Source organism: Poecile atricapillus, chromosome 19 (genome assembly GCF_030490865.1).
Source record: "Poecile atricapillus isolate bPoeAtr1 chromosome 19, bPoeAtr1.hap1, whole genome shotgun sequence".
NCBI lineage: Eukaryota > Metazoa > Chordata > Aves > Passeriformes > Paridae > Poecile > Poecile atricapillus.
This window is the reverse complement of record NC_081267.1, coordinates 8,838,209-8,848,078: the sequence shown is the minus strand read 5'-3', so window position 1 is coordinate 8,848,078 and position 9,870 is coordinate 8,838,209. Positions and strand designations below refer to the sequence as shown.

The following is a 9,870-nucleotide window of genomic DNA, read 5'->3' as shown; positions in this document are numbered from 1 at the left end:
TTGGCCATGGCTGCTGGCCCTGGGCCTGAGGCCAGCAGGGGACAAGTGACCCTGGCAGCCCTGGGGCCTCATTGCCTCCTTGTCCCTGCTCAGCAGCCTGGCAGGGGCCGCCCCATGGTGCTGCCCTTGGCATTGCACATCCCCACATGCCAGTGCCCCGGGAAGAGCCCTGAGCAATGAGGGAGGGACAGCATCTGCCTTGCCAGGGGCTGGGGCTCAGCCCTTGGCCCTTGGCATTCCTGAAACACATCCAGCTTTGCTCAGCACCACAGACACCTTTCCCTTGCTTGTCCCCAGCTGCCATCAGGGCCTCCAGTCTTCTGCTCTGCCTGGAACCTGGGGACGCTTTCTCACTCGTGTCTCTCATTTCAACTACAAGAAACTTCAGTGTTTCCATCTGACTTTGAGCTCTTGAGAAGTTTCTGGAGCACACTCTGAGGGACTGAGTGTGATGCAAAGAGCCCCAAAGGCCCGAGAGGGTGATGAAAGTGCTGGTGCTGTGTCTGTGCTGCTGAGCTGTGCCGGGCTCCTGGCCCAGAGGCAGCTCCTGGCAAGGGCAGCGCTGCAGAGAGACAGCTCTGGCCAGGAGCAGCTCCTGAGCACAGCCCAGCAGGGCTGGGGCCCTGCCAGGGCAGCTCAGGGACACCAGCAGGCCCAGACAGAGCTCCCAGGGGCTCAGCACTGGCAGGGGCTGTGGGATGTGCCAGAGGGGGCTGTGTCACAGCGGCACCTCTGTGGCTGTGTCCTGGAGCCCCAGAGCAGCTGTGATATCAGAAAGGGGCTGTGTGACAGCTCCGAGTGGGTTGTGTGAGGTCACAGATGGGGCTGTGACATCACAGAGTTTGTTGTGTGAGGTCACTGAGCAGATACAGAATCATAGAAGGGATTCTGTGACATCAGAAAGCAGGGTGTGACATCGCAGTGTGGCTGTATGACATCACAGTGTGGTCTGGGTGATATCACTTAGTGGGTTGTGGCATCATAGAGAGGACTGTGACACCAGAGGTTAGATGTACAACAACACAGAGAGGGTTGTGACATCACTGAGCAGACTGTGACACCACATGGTTGTGATAGGAAATCCTAGAGTGGGTAGTGACATCATAGAAGAGCCATGTGACATCTCAGGACATTGTATGACATCACAGTGCTGACTGTGATATCATAGAGTGAACTATGACATCAAATGTTGCTGTGTGACATCACAGAATGCTATGTGACATCATGAGGTGGTTTTGTGGCATTTAGGAAGAGATGTGTCATCACAGAAAGGTGGTGTGATATCCCGGGACAGGTTGTGTGACGTCACTGAGTGGGCTGTGACATCCCTGATGGCTTTGTGACATCTTGAGGTCACTGGGGAGGTCATTCTGTCCTGACCTCCCCTCACAGTTTCCCCCAGAGAAGTCCAACGCTGCCCTTGCAGCAGCCTGTCTGCACAGAAACACTTCCAGGGCTCTCTGCATTTCCCTTCCCTCACTCTTGCCTCACTCACACACCTCCCAACAACCCACTTGGTGCTTTCAGCTGCAAGGAGTTCAAAGCTTGTCTGTCCTTCAGCAGCTGCTCTAATTCTGCCTTCAGCCAACTCTGGGGTTGTGTTTATTGTAGAACTCCCTGTGTGTCTGAAACATTCCTTGTGTGGTTCTGCCTTGGGGAAGGGGAACCTCCTTGGTGGCACCTTGGGCTTGGCACACACTTGAGGAGGGTGTCTGTTTTCCATGGGGAAACTCAGCAGTTTTAGATTGCAAAAATAAAAGAAGGAAAACCCCTCTTTGCCTGAGTGCAGCCAGTTCTGTGAGCAAAGCAGGTCCCAGGAGAGAGGAGAGACAGGATGGGGCTGGGGAATGTGGAGCAGGGTTGTCCCCACTGGGTCAGACCTCAAGGCACAGCTTCTCTGACCTGGCCAGACCTCCTTAGGAGAGACCCTGGATCAATATCCATCACTGAATGCTGCAATCATCTCTGCTCTAAAGAGAACAGGAATAAAAGACACCCTTTAAAATAGGAATTCATATTTCTTAGAAGTTCTTTGAACTATTTCTCCATAATTATTGGAGGAAACTTTCCTAAAACTGCACCAGACCAAAGGGAAATCAAGACACAGCCATGGTTTCTCAGAACTTGCTTGATCCTAATGAGCCCCGTGGTGCATTTGGAGCTGAGCCCTTGAACCTCAGGGCCTGAGAGGAGATTGCACAAACCTTTCCAAGAGTCAAAGTCAGAGGAAATACCCAAAGTTTCTCAAGGCACTAATGGATCCCACTGTGGTCCATCCCAAACACAGGCTCCTCATGGACTCCTTGGAGGAGAGAACTGGAGGCCAGGATTGCACAAAAACCTCTCAGAGACTCAGTGTAGAAAGGAAAATCCAAAGTAGCTGAAAAACCCCTGAGTATCTCAAAGTATTGATGAGCCCCACTGAGTGTCAATGCAAAGCTCCCAAGGGACTCATTAAAGCAGATAATTGGGGCCTTGATTGCACAAACTTCTCAGAGACTCAGTGTGGGAAGGAAAAAGGAAAGTGCCTTAAGAACCTGAAGTACCTTGAAGCATTAATGAGCTCCACTGAGTGTTGTTACTGACAAAGCCTCTCAAGGGACTAATTACAGCAGATAATTGGAGGCCAGGATTGCACAAACCTCTCAGAGACTCCAAGGCAAAAGCCAAAGTCCTTTGAAAAAGCTGCAGACCCTGGGAGCATGAAGGAGCCCCTCAGGGCCATTCCTGAGCAAGGCTCCCCAGGGACTCCTTCCAGCAGATCCCTGAGGCCACTGGCATGTGGGCTAGGGGGGATGCTGAGGGCAGGCCAAGGGGGTGGCAGTGGCCAGCCTTGCTGGGGCTGTGCCAGGAGGCCCCAGGGCCTCAGGACAAGGTGTCTCCTCACAGCCCTTGCTGGCACAGCACTGGCTGCTGTGGCCCAGGGCACCAAGACTTGGCTTCTCTTTGTCCCCAGCTGTCATCAGTGCCTCCAGTTCTCTGCTCTGCCTGGGGCCTGGGGACACTTTCTCAGTCATGTCCCTCAGTGGGACCCATTAAAAGTGAAAGAAACTTTGGAGTTGGATTCTGACTTGGAGTTCTTGAGAGCTTTCTTCCCCTCCCTCTCAGGGACTGATGTTCAGGGCCTCAGCACAAAGCCCCAAGAGGCTCATTAAAGTCCTGATGCTGTGTCTGTGCTGCTGAGCGGGGCCGGGCTCCTGGCACAGAGGCAGCTCCTGGAAACCAAGAAGAGCTTCAAAAGCACATTTCTCTTGCTGAGCAGCTCTTCTGCCAGCCCAGCAGGGCTGGGGCACTGCCTGCAGCCACCCTGGGCACAGCCCAGAGGCACAGAGAGCTTCAATCAGTCAGGGCTGGGAAGGTGCTGAGAAGTGCCTGGGGCAGAATCACTGCCAGCCCTTGACACAGGAAGCCTCTGGCTGCAGGACAATGCAGCTGCAGCTCCTGGAGGCATCTCCTCAAGCTGGAACATCCCAGTGCCTACAGACTCTGTGAGTAGAACTCTGAGTATTCCTGGTGCAGGGGAGGTGAAGGCTCATGAAGCTCTGATATGCTGGTTTCTCATCAGTCATGGCATATTTCCAAGGTAAGGATTTGAATAAAAATGAGGACATTTCCTAAGACTTTGTATTCAGTTTCCTTCTATTGGGAATGGCAGGGAGGGGGAATAAATATTAAAGGTATTATGAATTTTGACCAGTGCCTAAGACATCCAAACTGTTACTTTTAGTGATCAATGGGTTCAGAGGAGATTCCTAATGTGCTTTCAGCCACTCTTCCTATGGACAGCAGCAGCATCACCTTTGCTGGACCCATCAGGTTTTGTCTGAGCTGTCCTTTCTCCAAGCTGCAAACAGAACCTGTCCCCAGCCAGAGCCCTGCAAACAGGCAGGGTTCTGTCAGGCCAAGGAGACTGCACAGATATTTGGGGTCTGTGGGTGCTGGCAGGGAGAGATCAGGCACAGGGAAACACCTGCAGGAGGAACATCTCCAGGAACCAGAGAAAATCACGGAATGAGAGAAAAGAAAACCCCAGAAATCCTGTGTCAGAGAGAGTTTAGAGATCTCCATAGGAGCCCCTGCAGTGCAGCCCCTTTCTCTGGACAAGCCCCCTCCCTCCTGTCCCCCCAGCCCAGCCTCTGCCCTCAGGGCCAGGCTCCCAGGTGTGAAGCCCCTCCTGTGCAGGCAGAGCTGCAGCAGAGCCGTGGGGCAGCTCTGCAGCCCCGAGCCCAGTTCCCTCTGCAGAGCACAGGGCTGGGAGCAGCTGACCAGCACTGGGGGCTCTGGCAGGGGGCACAGCTGGCTCAGGGTGACGCTGTCCCCAGTGCCCGGCTGTGGGCAATGCTGGCAGTGCAGCCAGGGAAGGAGCTACAGCTCCCTTCATCCAATGCCATCATAAGGACACTTGGAAGTGTCCCTGAGATTTCAGTCCCAGCTGGGAGCTTCAATCCTGGATGCAAACCTGTCCTAGAGCATCTTTGTGTTATCTGAAAGACCCATGGGGAAAGGCAGAAGTGTTCTGACAGTGAAAATGCTGTTGGGTTGGTGAAATGAGCAACGTGAGTCCTTAGAGACAAATGTGGAGCTGGTGCATGGTGCATCCATCTGCTCTCAGCAGTATCTGATGATCTTTAAGGAAAACATGGGAGTGTGAACATCCCTCTTTTGAAAAAAGGGAAAGCCCAGCGAATCTCCAAGCAGAATGGAGTGACAGATCATCTCCCCTCAGTCTCCACTCATCATCTTGCCTCAGGGAACTCACTCTGTTCTACCAGATGGTAGCAGAAATGCTGAGAACTTCTGATATCAAAAAATACCAGGAGAGACACAGGGGAAGCTTCAAAGAAAATCTCAGAATTCCTATACACAAAAGTGTGTTCATGTGTGTTACAGAGGATGGTGGATGAGAAATGGCTTTGATTTCTCCTCTAAATCTTCTCTGTCTATTTCTTCACAGACAGGTCCCCATGTGCAGCCACAACAAATGTCCAACAGCAGCTCCATCAGCCACTTCCTCCTGCTGGCATTGGCAGACACGCGGCAGCTGCAGCTCCTGCACTTCTGCCTCTTCCTGGGCATCTCCCTGGCTGCCCTCCTGGGCAACGGCCTCATCATCAGCGCCGTAGCCTGCAGCCACCACCTGCACAGCCCCATGTTCTTCTTCCTGCTCAACCTGGCCCTCACTGACCTGGGCTCCATCTGCACCACTGTGCCCAAAGCCATGCACAATTCCCTCTGGGGCACCAGAGACATCTCCTACTCAGGATGTGCTGCACAGGTTTTTTGTTTTGTGTTCTTCATCTCAGCAGAGTATTTCCTCCTGACCATCATGTGCTACGACCGCTACGTGTCCATCTGCAAACCCCTGCACTATGAGACCCTCCTGGGCAGCAGAGCTTGTGCCCACATGGCAGCAGCTGCCTGGGCCAGTGGCTTTCTCAATGCTCTGCTGCACACAGCCAATACATTTTCCCTGCCCCTGTGCCATGGCAATACCCTGGGCCAGTTTTTCTGTGAAATCCCACAGTTCCTCAAGCTCTCCTGCTCCAAATCCTATCTCAGGGAATTTGGGCTTCTTTTTTTTTCCATCTGTTTAGCACTTGGCTGTTTTGTGTTCATTGTTTTCTCCTATGTGCAGATCTTCAGGGCTGTGTTGAGGATCCCCTCTGAGCAGGGACGGCACAAAGCCTTTTCCACCTGCCTCCCTCACCTGGCTGTGGTCTCCCTGTTTATCAGCACTGGCACATTTGCCTACCTGAAGCCTCCCTCCATCTCCTCCCCATCCCTGGATCTGGCCCTGTCTGTTCTGTACTCAGTGGTGCCTCCAGCCCTGAACCCCCTCATCTACAGCCTGAGGAACCAGGAGCTCAAGGCTGCAGTGTGGAGACTGATCACTGGATGGTTTCAGAAACATTAAACAGCTGGCCAATTTCTCCAAATCACTTGTAATAAAAGTCATCTTGGATAGTTCTGGCAGGTTTGTTTAATTTTGGAGGCTCTTTTTCTTTGTTTAACTTTTTTAAATTGTCTTCAATAAAATGACATTGTTTGTGCCATTTCTCTCCACTTTCCCTGTGGCCACAGACTGTGTCAATGAAGGGCTGTGCTCTTGGTGGCTTTAAATGAACTAAAGGATCTCCCAGCAAAGTTTTGTCCAGAGATCCTCCTTTTGTTCCCTTCTCTGCAGCTGCGGCAGCAGTGTCTGTGTGCAGAGCTGGGGGCAGATCAGTGCTGGCACAGCAGCTGTGCCCAGGAGCAGCAGCACTTGGTGTTGCCAGTGCTGCTCCCGTGCCACTGCCCCGCTGCCCTCCTGGCCCTGGTGTTGCTGCAGGGCCTGAGTGCTCTCGGGGCCGGGCACAGCCCTGGGGGTGGCAGTGCCGGGGCTGCAGCAGGGACAGGCCATGGGCACTGCTGGGGCAGCGCTGACGCCTCAGGGCAGGGCCTGGGGGCTCCAGGCTCCTTGCCCAGGCTCTCTCAAGAACACTCCCAGGCCAAAGCTCAGCACAGAAAACCCCCATGAGCAGCCCCAGGGTGGCCGTGGGCAGGCTGGGGGCAAACAGCATGGCTGGGGCTCTGCAAGGTCCCTGGGGGAGATGGGAAGGAGCAGCAGAGCAGGGGCTGATCCATCCCCACTGCACTTGACACCCCAGGGCAGTGTCCCAGAGCGTTCTCATGGAGCTGCCAACAACATCCCCCCTGTGCAGCCCTGGCCTCTCCCCCAGCTCAGAGAGGTGCCGCATCCTTGCAGGCACAGACACGGCAGCACTGGCTCAGGAGCCCCTGTTTGCACTGCCCAGAGCAGGCGTCAGCACCCCCATGGTGCTGCTGTGGGGAGATGAACCTGAGGGAGCACAAATGCCATCAGCCCCTGGGGCCAGGAAGGGCTGGGGAACGGCAGGGAAACCACTCAGGTTTGTCGTGGCCTCTGAAGTCACACAGAAAGTTTGTTCCCATGAGCTGTGAGTTTCCTGTGCCACTGCAGACGTTGTTGCTCAGAGCCAGGGCTGCCTGGCAGCCACCCCCAAACTGCCCTGAGCATTTCCTTTGCTTCACCTTTGCTTTCTTTCATCTTTCTGCTCCAGATTTCTTCCTATTGCCCACCCCTCTTCCCTCCCCTGCAAACAGCCCATCCCTGTTTTGCCCTTTCCTCTCTGGCCCTACTCCCCATTTCAGTTCCCCACTTGGCACCATGGGAACGTCCCTTGGGGAGCAGGATCATCCTACAAGTGCTCCAGGAATTGTCTGCAGGGTCCTGCAGTGCCTCGTGCTGCTCCCTGGCCAGAGGCAGCACAGGCCAGGGGGGCACATCTGGGCTGCTGTGTCTGGCTGTGTGGCTCCCTGTTCTGGGCAATGAGGAGGAGCTGGAGAGGCTCTGCAGGACTGACAGGATGGGCTTTGGGGCCTGTGTGGAGAAGCTGAGGAACCTGGGTTGCTGGATCTTCCGAAGAGGAGACCCAGGGCTCATCCTGTACCTGCTCCAAGGGTGGTTTCAGGGAATCACAGAATCAGCAAGGCTGGAAAAGACCTTGGAGGTCATCAAGTCCAACTTGTGCCCTGACACCACCTTGTCTTCCCTGAGCCTTGTCGTCTGCAGGAGAAACAACCCCAGCTCCCTCAGTTACTCTTCACATGATTTGTTCTCCAGACCCCTTACCAGCCTTGTTGCCCTTCTCTGGACATGCTCCAGTCCCTCCATCTCCTTCTGAAATTTTGGGCCCAGAACTGGACACAGCATTTCAGGTGCTGCCCAACCAGTGCCAAGTACAGGGGAAGAATCCCTGCCCTGGTCCTGCTGGCCACACTGTTCCTGATCCAGGCCATTGGCCTCCTTGGCCACCTGGGCACATTGCTGGCCCATGCCCAGCCTGCTGTCCATCAGTGCCCAGGTCCCTTTCTGCCTGGCTGCTGTCCAGCCACTCTGTCCCCAGCCTGTAGCACTGCAGGGGTTGTTGTGGCCAAAGTGCAGGACCTGGAACTTGGACTTGTTAAACCTCACCTTGTTGGGTTTGGGCCCTGAATCCAGCCTGTCCAGGTCCCTGTGCAGATCCCTCCTACCCTGCAGCACATCAACACTCCCAGCCAACTTGGTGTCACCGTGGTTCCATGGGGCCCTGGAGTGTCACAATGTTCTCCATGATTCCATGAGGCCTCCCAATGTCACAATGTCCCTTTAGTTCCATGGGAACCCTTGGCATCACAAAGTCCCTTGGATCCTTGGGCCCCGCAGTGTCCCAGTGGATCCTTGGTTCCATGAGGTCTCTCAGTGCAGCAATGCTCTCCTTGGTTCCACAGTGTCACCATGGCCTCTTGGTCCCAAGGGGCACCACGGTGTCAAACATGTTTCCTCATTCCATGAGTCTTTGAGGAGCAACACTGGCCCCTTTTTTCCTAGGGGCCCTGCAGTGTCCCAATGACCCCATCATGACATGAGGCCCTGCTCTGTCACAATGCTCTGCATGGTTCCTCAAGGCCCTGCAGTGTCACAGGGCCTCTTGGTTCCATGAGCCCAAGGAAGAGATGGCCTCTGGAGTAGCAAAATTCATCAGCAACCTCCAAGTGGCTGAGGATCCCTCCTCATCAGAGCAGGAATGAACAGAAATGGGCACAGCTTTCTGGCTGGCCCAGCTTTGGGCCTGGAGCAGGAGCAGCTTTGAGGGCTCCAAGGCTGGGGCTCTTGTGCTGGCCTGGGCAGATGGGATGGCAGGAGGGGCTGCAGAGCTCTCAGCACCTCAGGGAGAGGGGAGCAGGGCACCCAGGGAGCCTCCTTTTCCCTTGGCCAAGCACCTTCCCCCATGGCTGGGGCTGAGACCTCTCTGAGCTGCAGCTGCTGCTGTGCCCTGCAGAGGGGCTGAGGCTGTGGGGCAGTGCCCAGAGCAGCCTGCCCTGAGCAGAGCTGTGGGGCCAGAGCCGGCTGGGCTGTGCTGGGGAGAGGCCCTGGCTGCTGCCGAGAGCTCAGGGCAGCTGGGACAGCTTGGAGGGAGCTGGGCTGGGCTCAGAGAGCCTGCCAGAGAAACCAGCAGTGTCCATCTCAGCCTGTGTGAGTGTGCAGGACTCATTGGCTCAACAAAGCCACACATTGTCACAATGGTGTCCATGATACCATGATGCCCCACAGTGTCACAATGGACCCTTGGTCCCATGGAGCCCCCAGTGTCACTGTGGTCCCCTTGCTTCCATGAGGCCCTGTTATATCAAAATGGATCCTTGGTTCCATGGAGCCACACAGTGTCAGAATGTTCTGCTTGGTTCCATTGGGCCCTGTAGTGTCACAATGGTCCCTTGGTTCCATGGGGCCCTGTGCTGGTGCATTCCCCCCTCCCCTTCTCAGGCCACCCTGCCAGCTGAGAAATGCTCCTTGGACCTGGGCCTTGGCCAACAGCCCCTGGGCTCATCTCCTCTGCAGCTCATCAGAAACACTGTCTGCTCCCAGGCACTGCTGCTGCCCAAGCAGCTCCTGCTTGCTTCAGGAGCAGCCCTGGGAACTGTTTCTGTTCCCTCCGTGGCACAACATCCCTGTTCTCAGCCTTGCAAAGAAAGCTGTTGATGCCAAGTGCGGCCAGGATGAAACATTGCTGTGCCTGAAGCCCCTCTCTTGGGGCCCTACAAACAGCGCTCCAAAAGGAGCCCCTTGCAGCTCTCCTGGGCCAGCCACCTCCCTCTGAGTGGGGCCTCTGTGAGCTGGGAACTCTCCCGTTTGCTGCACTCGGGGCATCCCCGAACAAGGACGGAGCCTGGGCCGATCCCCCCACTCCTCCAGGCTCAGCCCTTCACCCTCTGGGGAGATGCCAAAGCATCCGCAGGGAGCATTTCCCTGCCCTGCAGGGGAATTTCTCACAGCTGCCTTGCACTGCCTCTTGGTGTCTGTGTGCACAC

The 9,870-nt window shown here is 55.4% G+C and overlaps 1 protein-coding gene across 1 annotated transcript; it reads left to right on the top strand.

The window, feature by feature from the left end:
• Window positions 1–4,981: 4,981 nt before the first annotated feature.
• On the top strand, window positions 4,982–5,914 carry LOC131586415 (olfactory receptor 14J1-like). Its single transcript, XM_058853243.1, has one exon. The coding sequence runs from the start codon at window positions 4,982–4,984 to the stop codon at window positions 5,912–5,914; it is 933 nt and encodes a 310-aa protein (XP_058709226.1).
• Window positions 5,915–9,870: the final 3,956 nt, after the last annotated feature.